The sequence below is a fragment of the Alligator sinensis genome, unplaced genomic scaffold (assembly GCF_000455745.1).
Source record: "Alligator sinensis unplaced genomic scaffold, ASM45574v1 scaffold84_1, whole genome shotgun sequence".
In the NCBI taxonomy this organism is placed as follows: domain Eukaryota; kingdom Metazoa; phylum Chordata; order Crocodylia; family Alligatoridae; genus Alligator; species Alligator sinensis.
The window spans coordinates 322,705-336,341 of NW_005842268.1; the positions used below are offsets into that span (position 1 = coordinate 322,705).

The window sequence follows — 13,637 nt, forward strand, 5'->3', positions numbered from 1 at the left end:
CTATCTTATTGCTTAACCAATTTCAAATTGATTAGATAATTTGAATAAAGGAGGTCATGTATAGTGTTGGGTTCTCAATCAGGCTTTTCGTTGGATATTCTTTTTTATATGTATATGTATGAAGACAATCTATTCACAAGAAACTTCTCTTCAAAGGTTTGATTTTTACCAAGTAAGGCAGGGGGTGTCAACTAGGGGTACTTGGGAAGGCCCCAGGGGGTACACGGCAGCGGCGCGGAGAAGCAGGGCCACTTCGGGTTTCACCACTGGCACTCCTGGATTTGCCACTGTGCAGGGCCCCACCCCCAACCCCACCTTGTTGACTGGCTGAGAGACTCATTGCTTCTTGACCGGTGGCTCTTTGAAAACCCTTGTGCTAAGGAATTCCTGGAGGTGCTCAATACTTAGGTAGTGTTGGCTTTCAGTGTCTTGTATAGAAGTTGAGGATGCTTACCACCATCTGAAGTAGGTACTCCCTACAAGATGGACCATGAATGCTGGAGAACATCTTGGGGATTGGTGTTAAACTATACAACTTGGTGCTCCTTAAACAAACGTACAGTTTTCATCCTTCATGAGTTTTGTAAATGAAGAGCTATCTTAATTAAATCTTTAACAGGTTATTTTAATATTATTAGGCTTCTTGAGTAAGTTTCCATCTTCCTTTATGCCTTTGCATATTAACTTGTTTTTTTTTCTTTGCCCTTTTTTAATTATAATTACTTTCATTAGATGATATGCTTTAGGAATACTTTTCAGGTTATTTATGTCTACAAAATATTTTCAATATACTTTGTATTCTGCACTCAGATAGTTAAAGCAATCAAGAAAAAATGGAAGCACAGTTAATATACTGTGCTAACTAGTACACAAGTTGCTGCATTTTACTAGCATCTATGACCTTTATCTGCATTGTTACTTAATATTTTGAATATAGATGAACATAATAGTACTGCCCATACTTGGTTTACTTGACATTTTGCATAAAGGATCTTGTTTCCAGATGGCAGTCTACTATGTGAGATTATTTTCTTACTGAGATGATTTTTGTTTCTTACCTCTTTAATTTCGTTGAGGCTTTCTTAAATTTTATGTGGAGGAAGAACAGAATTGATCTACCTTCCATGTACAAATTATTGTATGTGCTTTTATCATGTCCGTACTTGCACAAGTAAACTATCCTTGGCTTTTCAGTGTCTCTTAGTGTTCCCTTGCCACTAATTTTTGTGACTAATTTCTATGAGCTTCTGTTAACTTGTAAAATACTCTTTTTAAGATAAACACCCAATATAGCATATAGTCTTTTTTTAGTAATTGGTTGGGCACGTAGTAGTTGAGTGTTCTTATATACTGAGATCTTGATAATAGTTTCATAGTTGGTAGGGTTGGAAGGGACCTGAGCAGATCATCAAGTCCAACCCCCTGCCATGGGCAAGAAAGAATGCTGGGGTCAAACGACCCCAGCAAGGTGTCTGTCTAGTCTCCTTTAAAGATCCCAAGGGTAGGAGCAAGCACCACTTCCCTTGGAAGTTGGTTCCAGATCCTAGCCACCCTGACTGTGCCTCCTGATATCTCAATGTTGTCCACATCCCTCCTGAAATGTGGCGCCCAGAACTGGACGCAGTACTCCAACTGTGGCCTGACCAATGTCATATAGAGGGGGAGGATCACCTCCTTGGACCTGGTCGTGATGCATGTGTGGATGCATGACAAGGTGAGGTTTCCTGACTGCGTCCCCACATTGGCGGCCCATGTTCATCTTGGAATCAGTAGTGATTCCAAGATCCTTTTCTGCCTCTGTGCTGACGAGAAGGGAGTTCTTCAGCCTGTAGGTATGCTGCTGGTTCTTTCTCCCCAGATGCAGAATAATTTATTCTTCTAAACTATGATACTGTGAACACTAGGCTTTTAATATGAAACACTGAAACATTCATCTTGTATTTAATGGGTCTGTTTAACAGGGAATAAAACCCCTCCCTGCCCCCTTCACCTCAGGGGGCCATACTAGCCAGCATCTGGCCAGGCCCCCACCTATGCCACTGGAGAGTTGAAGGTGGGTGGGGACCCTGACAGGGACGTAGCCCCTGTCGTCGTGTCCTGGGGAATGCAAGCTTCTTCCCAATGGGGGGCTGCGCTGTGGGTGGGAGTGGGGTGAGCAGAGCTACACTGGGGGCGAGCAGCAGAGGTGGTGGCAGGGGCTGGCAGACCCCAGCTGCGGTCCCCAGGTGGGGGAGAGGATGGAGGGGGAATTAAATCCCTTCCTTGCCCCCTTTGCTTTCAGGGGCCATGCTGGACTGGCGTCTAGCCATGCATCCACCCCTGCCTCTGGAGAAGTGAGAAGGGACCCTGATAGGGGCTGCTCTGCCCCAGCCAGGCAGACCCTTCCTGGGGTCCCTGGGGAGGGGGAGAGGAGGGAGGGGAGAATAAACCCCCTTCCTGCCCCTTTTGCTTTAGGGTGCCATGCTGAGTCCATGTCTGGCCAGGGCCAGGGTTTGGCCATGCTCCTCCCCCCACTTTCCCCCTCCTTCATGTCAGGCACATCCTGGCTGGAGTCCCTGCAGGCCAGGGTCAGGGTTTAAACTCATACCCCGCATCATACTCAGGCTCTCTGGGCCTGCCCATGCCCCCTCTCTGCAGGCATGTGCCTGCATTTCCAGACTCAAAAGTGAATGTCTATTCACTTGCCAATCCAATCTGTGCAGGTTAGACTAACCTGCAAAGATTGAATCAATTCAGGCTTGGGTCTTTTAATGTCTTTACTTAGCCTAGATAGCATGGTACTTACTGAATCAAGATGCCAAGAGAACAAAATTAGAGGTTAATATACAGTTAGTGGTTTTTTGGGTGCATTTATTTGCTCTTTATGAGAATGTGTTCAAAGTAGCTTCCAAACTAATTAAAATAAATTTTAAAGTTAGTCCTCTTCATGTGACTTAGACTGACTCTACATTTTGTGCCATTATGATTCTACTCAACATGTCTAGGTTCCAACAGCAGTAAATCTAATTAAGCTCCTCGTATTTTATCAATCTGCCAGCTGCCCATTACCAAAAAGGGTATTTCTTATTGCACTGAAGATAACAGTTTGTGAACTGCAGAAGACAGTTACCATGATTTGTAGAATATGAGGATGTTTGTTGAGTGAAGGAAAATTAGGTCCCCAATTGACACCCTTTATAGGCTATTAGGCTGAAGAGTGATCTGCCAGTTTCTTTCCTCCCTTTTTCCTCTGGTGTGAGTGCAAAGTGGTCTCAACTCAGGAAAAAGAAGTGTAGTTGGTCTGTGGTTTTTGAGTCTCCCAGAGCTTGTATTGCCTCTGCTGTAGAAGTGGGTTATAAACTGTTTTTTCGGTTCACTTTGAGGGTGCTGATTTTGTTTTTCCTTTCTGTAAGATGCTGCTTTGTGTTTCTGTTGACCATTTGTCCATTGATCTTCTTTCCTGTTAATTTGCAAAATGTCTCTGACACAGTGCCAGGTAACCTACATCCAAGCCAATATAGAAGGCACTTTGGCCCATATTTCAATGCTCTTAATACACGAAACCCCGAAACCTCAGGAAACTTGTTGGTTTGTTTTTTTCTTCGTTTTTCATTATACTTTTTTAAAAGGTGGTGGTGATTTGTTGCTGTGATGGTGCAGACATTTTTGCCTCACATTTAAATATCTTCACGCTAATGATTTGTTAACTCTCAATTTTCAACTTTTTTCTTAAATAGCTACACCCCCTAGAAATTCTGTGGCTGCTAATCCAAAACATGTTCTTGACACAGTAGGGACTTGGTGCTGTAGGCCTCTGAAGACCTGGGTTCTCAGAGGTCAAGGATTCCCCTTCCCCCTGCCTTTCCCCTGTTAGCTGCAGACACTAACAGTAAATATAAATCTCCCAAGCTCCACTTTCAAATGTATCCCCCTTACTAATGGCACACAGTAGCTTTTAGGCCTGTGGTCTAAAATTTTACAGTGGGCTCTTACCAATCAAAATTGTTAAGCTGGTAGAAACCCATTTTCAGTATTGAATGAGTTTGAGGTTTAGAGGAAGGGGTAGGTAGGCTTCATAGATGCAGTTTTTGGGCTATTCAGGGTGTTCATGATTTGTTTTAAAATGTAATGGAGAGTTACTGTGTTTCAGAGTAGTAAGATGATGTATTTGTAATTTTATCTTTCAATACAGCAGTCAGCAATGTTTTTCTGCAGCAGGCTGGGATGGCATAGCTTGCATGTGAGGCAGACGGGTGCTAGGACCTGGTCACCACTATTGTTTCTCTCCCTGCCTATCTAAGGCACAGCACAGGCAAAGCTCCTCACCATGCAGCATGGGCAAAGCCCTGGTTTGGTGGGTTGGATCCATTGGCTCTGTGGGCCATAGGTTGTTGCTCTGATAAGTTGTTTGTGCCCCAAATTGTAGAAAAGGATGGTGATGAATTTAAATATAACTATATTTGAAGTCATTGCATTTACAAGAACTTAAAAATTCTTTATGTAATGACAACTGTTACTTTAATGTTAGTTTATCAGCTCAGGTGTTGCTTGTTTGTATAGCCTAGCACTTGTTTTTAAGGTAACTGTCAATTAAAAACTATCAAACAATAAAAAGAATGCAAGATGCAGAGACTGAATTGATTATACACTGTTATCTGAATAGTGCTGAGAAGTTCACTATTATTTCACAGTGCATTTTTTTTAAAAACTTCTTTTCTTCTTTCACAGGAAAGATGATAAAGATTATGCTTTAAAACAAATAGAAGGTACTGGAATTTCTATGTCTGCATGCAGAGAAATAGCAGTAAGTAATATTAGAACTTTTTACTAGCAATAAGATTTTATTAACTGATTGGATGAATGCGTCTGAGTTCATGAGAGTTATCCGCTTTTCTGAATCTGGAAAGTAATGTTTACATTCTGAGATTTAAAGTAGCCCCTAGTCCTTAAAGACTTAAACTTTTTAACTTCTTGCTTTAAAAACAACTTGTTTTTCTTCAGTTGAATGGTATGATTGCATGCATTATTTTTAAATCGGTGATTTAAATAGCTGAGTTTAATGTTGGCATGTATTTGTTTTTTTACTTTTTTCCAAAAAAATTATTGGTTGGTAAATGTTAAATATGTTGCGCTGCCTTTGTTAACTGAAGAGAGAGAGAGAGCGAGCGAGCAGCATCCACTTAGCAGAGGCACATCAACATACAGCTTTCTCTATGTTCATATATGTATTAGTGATATTGTTTAACATGCATTTACTTGGATTCATTTTTGCATCTTTATTATGTTACCAAATGATGAATGATTCTTTTTTTAGAGAATGATTATTAAGTTTTTACCTTTGTGTCAAGCTCTGTTGGATAGGAAATGAATTTTGGTTAAGTGTACAAAATGTTAAATAAAAAAAAAATTAAATAGAACAGCATGTGCTGGATATAAAAGAAAAATAAATGTATCCAAACATGCTTTGCTTTTAAGAATGACTTGTTAAAAAAGGGACTATTTGTATTAAGTTAATTTGATTACTTGGTTTTGGTTATACTGCTCTGATGCATGGGTGAGATCTAGCTTTATATACATCTAGCTTTCATTGATTGGAAGAAGAAAACAAACCTCTGTCTTTAAACTTCCAATTGGTTTCTTAACTTTGAGCAAACTAATCATTGAATGAAGATGAGGAAAATAATCGTTCTGTTCCTATGTTATAAACTGGCTTACCACATCAGCCTCTGGTTCCAAATATATATCCAGCAACTTCAAGCAGTTTGGTCTGACTTTCTTTAAAATAATTGCATCAGTTTTATGTACTACTTCAGATTTATTTAAAGTAAATATTTTATAATATAGTAAACTCAGGCCTTAAAGTAACTTGGCTGTTGTAAATTTAATATCACAGAGATACTTTTTGTTTCTTAAAAATAAACCTATTTTTGTAAACTCTGATATATTTGTGATTAAATATTAATCAGTATCTGAAATAAAAATGTTGATATTTTTCTCTGTATTAATATTTTCTTCTTTTCCTTTTTCCCCACTTCAAAAGTGTTCTCCGAAATGTAATGTGCAGCTATCCCATTACGAGGGGAAATTTCAAAACAAGCAGTCTCCAAAATATGTTAGCAGATGCCAAAAACAAGGGAATGAATATATTTGATTCAGTGTACTTCTGATTGCCTTTTACATATTATCTTTATGGAGTGTTTTTCCTAATACTTTGTATAAAGAAGTCGGCTCCATTGCCTATGTTGTTAAAATGGTATGTTTCAGTACTTTCCAGCTTCTGGAAAGTATCTATTCCTCATGTAGAATATTGAAAATTATCTCTTGTATCTGTCAGCTCTCTAGTTGCAGTTTGTGCAAATGAAATCATTAGAAGTATTTTCTTATCACAATTTTGATTTAACAGTGCTCTTACATATGTTGTTTTCTTTTTTTGGTTAAAATATCAGTAACTGCTACCCACAGCATAAACTCAAAAATGCTTTGTTCAAGGTCATGTTTATGCGCTTTTATTACCAATATGGCTTCTTAATGGTCAGAAACATAGTTTTTTTTCAGCTAATATGCAATTACACTAGAATTACTAGCAAAAATGTTTTAAAATATTGCTTAATTTTTTAAAAATACTTTTTATTTATTACCAAAAATTGGTATTTTAGATTAAAGTGAACACTTTATGAAGTGACTAGCTTTTTTTTGAGCTAGATACCTGAAAGGGGCTGTTGTCCAAAGAGTGAGTGATCAACTCTTGAATTCAGTACACAGACAGTAAGTTCCCTCCCAAAGCACTAATTGCTTCTGAAAATCTTGCTGTTAATGTGTAAACCTCTTGGGTGTGTGCCTTTTTTGTTTTCTGAGTCTGTTGCTATAATAAGTCTTCTGCAGAATTAAGTGGAGATGTGAAACCTATTGAAAAGAGAGAGTTTCTTAAAGATACGCAGTTTTCTAATGAAAAATGGTATTTTAATGAGAGACTTGGCATTAAATAACATTTTTATGTCTGTAGTGACTTTCAAGAAGAATAAGTAAAGGAGGGTCCTAGAACATAAGGACTGCCATCTATTGGGTCAGACCATACGTCCATCTTGCCCAGTATCCTCTGTCTTACAGTGGCAGAAAGCATGCTGAAAGGGAGAATGAAGTGTTTTTTCCACTGTTCACCCCTTACTTACAGCCTCCAGCATTTAATGTCTAGGAAATTGTGATTAAGGGTCTGTATCCTTAATACCCATGTTCAGTAGCTACTGATGCACCTTTCCTTCAAGTATTTGTCCAATCCCCTTTTGAATCTGGCTAAATTGTCAGCTTCCATGATTTTCTGGCAATGAATTTCACACTTCAGTTAATGTGTTGTGTGAAAAAGAACTTCCTTCTGTTAGGTTTTTTTCCAGTTTAAATTAAGTTTCCATGATTATGGAAACTTATGTTTGTATTCTAAACTGTTGTGCTCCTAGTCACTGTCAGGAGGTAAGGTTTCCAAATATTACACATTTTTAAGATTATTGTCAGTTGCTTGTAAATTAGATGAATTGTAACCACTTTGGCTAAAACTTTCCATGCACAGTACCTGCCTCAGGCTGAATTTTTTTAAAGATTAATCTAAAATACTCCAGCCAGTTCAGAGAGAAAAAAGGGGAAAGTAACTCACATCTGTTAAAAACAATTCTTACAACAGCTTCATTATGTTCTAGTGAATCCATGATTTGGAGTGGGCAGTTAGCTTGGGAGGATTTTACTTGGTGCCAGGACTTTACTTTCTACTGTGCCATTGAAGTTACCCTCTGAATGTTTGCATCTGATCAGTAAAGATTTTAGAGTTTGGCTGCCAAATTCTCCATCTATGCTTAGTATGCTCTGTCCCAGGGATGAGCAGGACTTTGTGCAACTATTCTTCACTGCTAGGGACTAATAGAGTGCTAGATGTGGGAGCTGTAGGTTACAGGGAGGCTATGCTTTGTCTCTGCTCCATACTTCAAGGACCCGGTGACCAGAAAAAGGCAGAAATACTGGAATACAGAGGTGAGAAAAAGTACGTGTGTAAGGAAGGGGTTGGAAGAAGGGGCAACAGAATGAGGTGTTCCAGAGCAGTAGAAAGGGCACACAATAGGATCCAGGAGTCTGGGAACAAGTGGGAATCAGACATGCTAGGAGTACGAAGGCAGAAGGATCTATAATAATGGTTCTTAAACTTGGGGTGTCACCAGATTTTTTTGAAGTGTGCTGGGAGGTGTGAGGAGATGAGCAGGTAAATTAAGCAGATAAGCACAGGCTCAGGCTTGCCCCTCCTTGGGTGATTCCCCCCCCCCACTGTCCAGCCTCTCTGCAAGGAGGTAAGCACTGCAATTAGTTTTTGAAATTGGGTGCCACTGAGTTCACAAAAAACATGGAAGTGTTGCTCTAGTTCAGCGAGGGTTGTCTCTTGTCCAAAAAGGTTGAGAACCACTGATCTAGAATCACTAGAGCAGGGCTGGGCAATTATTTGAGCTGGAGGTCCACTTAGGGAGTTTTGGTGAGTTGTGGGCTGGGTCAGCATTTCCACCCCCTGACCTCCTTCCCACCACCATGCTGGGTCGAGTCAGAATATCCCACCATTCAGCCCACAACAGCTCACCATGACTCCCTAAGTGGCTCTTACCTGGGGCCCAGCCCTTCACTGTCACTGCCTAGCGATTCCCAGCTCTGGGGTCTCCATTGAAACTAGCCTGGGACCCTGTGTGCAGGGCACACTTGGCTGCGTGCATGGGATGGGTGGGCGGAAAGTGGCATTTGGGATCAGGATGGGCAGGTGGGGCTAGGGCCGGGATTGCAGGGTGGTAACAGCGTGGGGCCTTGGGCAGAGATGTGATCCGCTTCTGGCACAGCCCTGCCCACAGAACTGGCACCCATTGCAGGGACATGTAGGCAAAGTGGATCATGGCTCTGCCCCAGGCCCCATCCCTGCACTGATACCGCCTTATAATTCTGGCCCTGGCTCCAGCCCCACCTACCTGCCCATCCTGCTCCCAGATGTCACTCTGCCTGCCTGTGGCATCCCAACTGAGCATGCCCTGTCTGCTTGAGTCCCAGGCTGTTCTCCATGGGGACCCTGCCCACCCACTCCATCTGGCATCCCTGGCATTGAGTGCAAGGTGGACAGGCTGCGGTGCCTGGGCAGTAGGGCAGGGTCCGGCAGTGGCATAACACTGGCAGTGGAAGCTGAAAGGACCTGCTGCTGCTGGGGCACCATGCCACAACTTGGTTAGGTGGTCCCAAGGGACCTGCCACTGGCTGGCTAAAATCCGTTGGTGACCTGGGTCTGGCCTGTGAGCCATATTTTGCCCATCCCTGTGTGAGTGCTTTCCTGTACAGAACTTTTCTTTTAACCCAGATATATTCAGTCTTCTCATATCTGTTGGTCAATAGCTGTGAAACCTACTGTGAAAGTATATCTGTCCTCTCCTTTCTCTTTGACTGGTCCGTACAGAGTAACAACCTACTACAGCTACTAGTAACTCAGTAGATCTGTTGGACAGCTCTGCATTAAATCATGTGGCTAACACATTAATGGATTATCCTAAAGGATCGGGTTGGGGTGTCAGTATGATTTACGCATTATAGAATTTCTGTTTTAAGGTTCTCAGATGATCAGAAGATTGTCTCTAGAACAATGTGGTGAAAGAATCCAGTTTTCTAAGGCAGCATTCAGCTGCCTTACCCATGAAACAGTCTTCCTTTCTGCAGTTACCTGTTTCATTTGCTTTACACCTTCCAGCTTCTGTAACAACCGAGGGCAGGAATCAGTCATCAGCTGCCTTACACTGATTCATTCTCAGAGCACCAACCATCTTGTGCTCTAAATGAGACAATAGTCCAATAGGGAAAACTAGTATGTGATCATGTAATTAAAGATTGCATTATAATGCATATGCACAAGAGGGGCTGAATTAGGGTTTCCTTAGCAACCTTAATACTGGTATTAACTTTGGTGTGCTTGATTTCATAATGTTAATATCCTTTGTTATGCTTTCTTAAATGCAACGTTACAGACTTTTTTTGAAAGCTGCATTGTTTCCGTCCTTTTAAAACTAGTAGTAGTTTTAAAAAATGGTAAAGTGTGTGTAAACACAAAACAAATATAGAATTAGAGAGGGTATGTTGTATATAGCGAGGCTAGAGTTGGAATTTCTGGTTTCCCTCCATCTTGTCTATTTACATTGTTCTCATCAATTTTGTTTGCATGTATATGAAGAAAGAAATGCCAGCAGACTAACACTAATCAGTAATACTATGCTGTAAGTTGCCATCTGTGTAAATCTAATTAAAAAAGAAGCCTTTGGTATAATTGTACTGAATTTTCAGGGTAGGATTAATAACTGCCAGCCTTAATTAAAAATAGCTTTTTCTAGAGAACCTTATTAGATGCATTTATGGGCACTGCAGTATTTGGAGGAAATAGGAAGATGTGAATTGCATGTGTCATTAATTTCCTTTTTAAAACTTATTTTCTTGGTAGTTCAGATGTTTTGTATTTTGGCCATCTAGATAGCTTTTCACCTGGAAAGAATAAGTTTTGAAATTATTTTTTTGTTTTTGAATTGAGTTGTCAATACCAGAGAAATGCTAGAATGACCTCCTTTTGTATTGGACACTAAATTTCAGTTTCAGGCGAGTTATCTTAACAATATTTTAATGCTTTCAGCATACCCTTCAAGTAGCTCTATTAGACCCATATAACTGAGATAAGCTCAGAATTACTGTGGGCCTCTGGATACAGGGTAGGGCTGTGAACTGAAGTTCTGAGTTAAAACGTGACTTGAGTTGCTTCTTGCAGGAGCCCAACAACTTGTTTTATCCTTTACAAGCTTAAGCATGAGCATTTTTTGCATTTTATTACTTTCTACTAGAATTTTAGGATCTTGACTAAACAGATTTTGTTGCAAATAAGCCAACTTATTCTCATTTTGATATGGTACATTCAGTGCTTACTATGTGACATTAATTCTGTTATTTGAAATAACCATCTTAATAAAAATACAATGTCAGTGTTATACTATGTCCATATTTCTTTTTCTCTTCTGCCCCAATTATGTAACATGGTAACACGTGTAAAACCCTCTTTCACTGAATTGTGGCTGAATTGGTCTGTTGTAACCTGTTTGCATATTGTTCTTTGTATTATTTAGGAATATACAGGGCTCTCTCTCTGATTCTAACTCTCTTTTTGTTAAGCTTTATTTAATCTTTAATATGGGTGAGAAGTAGGGGGACAAACGAAACTAAAGAAAAATCCTGGTTTGCTTTAACTTTTGAATGTACAAACTAATTTCTAATAATACAGTTTACCTAAGGATGGGAAAACTATTATAGGTGTATAAAAGAACTGGACTTCTCATCAGCTGTATGAGCCAGGTATACAACAAATTGGAAGACAGTTGCAGAGGGAGTGAGTGACTTGTTTGAGATGGTGTAAGTCAGCTCAAAACTAGGACACGCCAGTGCTGCCCCCTCTCCACTCTCCCCCACCCCTTACTGACCGTAATTGAAGAAAACTCTTCCACTTCTTTTAGAGGATGTTTTTGCAGAAAATTGTAATAGGTGACACTCCAAAGTGCTTAGAGTAAAGGAACTGTCAAGACAACGTGTTGGTTGGGTGCGGGGGGGTGTAGACTAGTACCATCCCATCAGTTGATCTTGCTTTGAAATTCGTTACATTGTCAGTATGTTTTCAGGCAAGCTCTTCTGAAAAAACCCTATGTGAAGAAGTAAAATAACGAGATGACCCTCTAATGGTCTTGGCTTTGAAACAGGTGTAACAAAATAATATTGTTACCAGGAGCATCCACAATGTACAACACATTGTCCAAGCATACATCACAGTTCCTGCCTCCTTTCCCATTAGCAGACTTCTTGTTGTTTGCTTTTCACTTTGTTGTCTAACACCGTTTCCATTTGCTCTTACCAGCAAATGGTTCTGGCATGAGATGGTCTTTTGTCCTTTTATTTCCTATGTAATATTTTCATGATGCTTTTTTTTATATTACTGCCCTTTTATTTTGTTAAATTTCTTTTGGCAACATGCATGTATAATAACTACTACAGAGTTTATCATGGGGGAGGGGGCCCTCAATGGACATAATTCCTGTTCTGTAAATATATACGGTCTGTCCATGTTCTAGTCTGATCGGACAAAGAATGCTACGTAGGTGAAGCACAGCATCATAAAACCATCCAAAAAGGCACATATCTACCTATCAAAGTATAATTGGTCTGAAACAGTTTCAAATATTGGTGCTTATCTTTGGCAGGTGAGGAATAGTTTGCTGTTAGGAAATTTAGTGTACATTTTTGCTTTGCAGTGAAACAGATCTTTGAATTAGCTTGGGTTTTGGATGGTCCTGACTACTGCGGTTGGGCAGAAATACATGTGGGAAATTTTTGTTCTTCACCTAGCTCTTTTATTGATAGATAGGCTGGGTTAGTCTTTACTTATCTGGAGTAAGACTGTGTCTACAGGCAGTTACTGCAAGGTAGCTGATGTACTGTAAATCCCTGCCTTCAGTTTCCAACATATTAATTTTATGTGCCTACATTCAAAGATACAAGCTAAACCAGCTCCTGAGACAGCCCTAATCTGCATTGGGGTTACCACAGAAACATAGGGAAGCCATAGATAGCTGAGATCTCCCTTTTTTTCCACTCCATTCTTACACTCTTCTCAGTTGATGGTAGTAGCTGTGCTGGGGAGAAGAGACAGTCCATTGCTAGGCATTCTTCTACACTCGGGTGCCTGCCCTGCCCACCTTTTGGAGTCCCTGGCTCACACAAGTATCTTCTGGGATTACAGAGGATGTAGTTGAAGGCAGCTGGTCTATTAGGCCTCAACTTGAAGGCGGCCCCATTGCAGTGGGCTGATACAGATGCTTAAGTTTAAGAAAAGCAGGGTTTGGATAATTCCCATTGTGCAACCAAATGTACAATGTCATGCTCAAAGACCACAAACAATGGTTTAGATTACTGGGAGCCAACCTTTGTGACAGGCATGCCATAAGGTAAGCCCCATACTCTCCCCAAGCACAACACTGATCCCTTTGCCCTGCCTGATCAGTTGCTCTGTGTTCTGATCCCTGCCTTGTCTGCTGCTGTGTTCCCTGCTCCCTCCCCAGTCTGCTGCATGCTACACACAGGTTTGGGACAGAAGGTACAAATAAACCAGTTTGAGTGATCAGAAACTGGTTTAAATATTTAACAGGACAGAAGTTCAATGCACATAAACCAGTTTCAAAATGACTGAAACTGGTTTAAGATGCACCTGGTTGAATATAGTATCAGACTTAACTGATTTAGGTCAAACCAGTTTATGAAATTTCTGTCCCAGACCCCATCCAGGTTCAAGTTAAATCACAGTCCCCCAGCATACTTTGCAGCCCTGGGCTGTGCTGTGCTGTCTGCTCCAGAGAGCAGGGCTGCCCCCACCCCTCTGTTCTCTAACCAGAGCAGGGAGGGCTGGCTGATGGGGTTGGGGGGAAACCTGGTTGGGGACTGTAGCTGGGTCTGCATGGGTTGGGGAGGGGGAGCAGCTCCTGCCAAACTTTTCCCTGCTGAAGCAGAGGGGGTGGGGAGCATGGGCTGGCAGGCTCAGGTGGTGGTGGGGAGGAGGTTTTAAATCCCCTCTCCCACTGGCA

At 40.9% G+C, this 13,637-nt stretch overlaps 1 protein-coding gene across 6 annotated transcripts in view; it reads left to right on the forward strand.

Annotated features, from left to right (window-relative positions):
* The window catches only part of CDK8 (cyclin dependent kinase 8), a 108,320-nt gene that overhangs the window by 31,856 nt on the left and 62,827 nt on the right, over window positions 1–13,637 (forward strand). For 3 of the 6 annotated variants that reach the window (XM_025209086.1, XM_025209087.1, XM_025209089.1), the window contains one exon: window positions 4,708–4,783. In XM_025209086.1, coding sequence (XP_025064871.1) covers window positions 4,708–4,783 — 76 coding nt within the window. Of the gene's footprint in view, window positions 1–4,707; window positions 4,784–13,637 lie in introns of those variants that run through there. The other 3 variants (XM_025209091.1, XM_025209090.1, XM_025209088.1) reach the window with 3 other exon arrangements.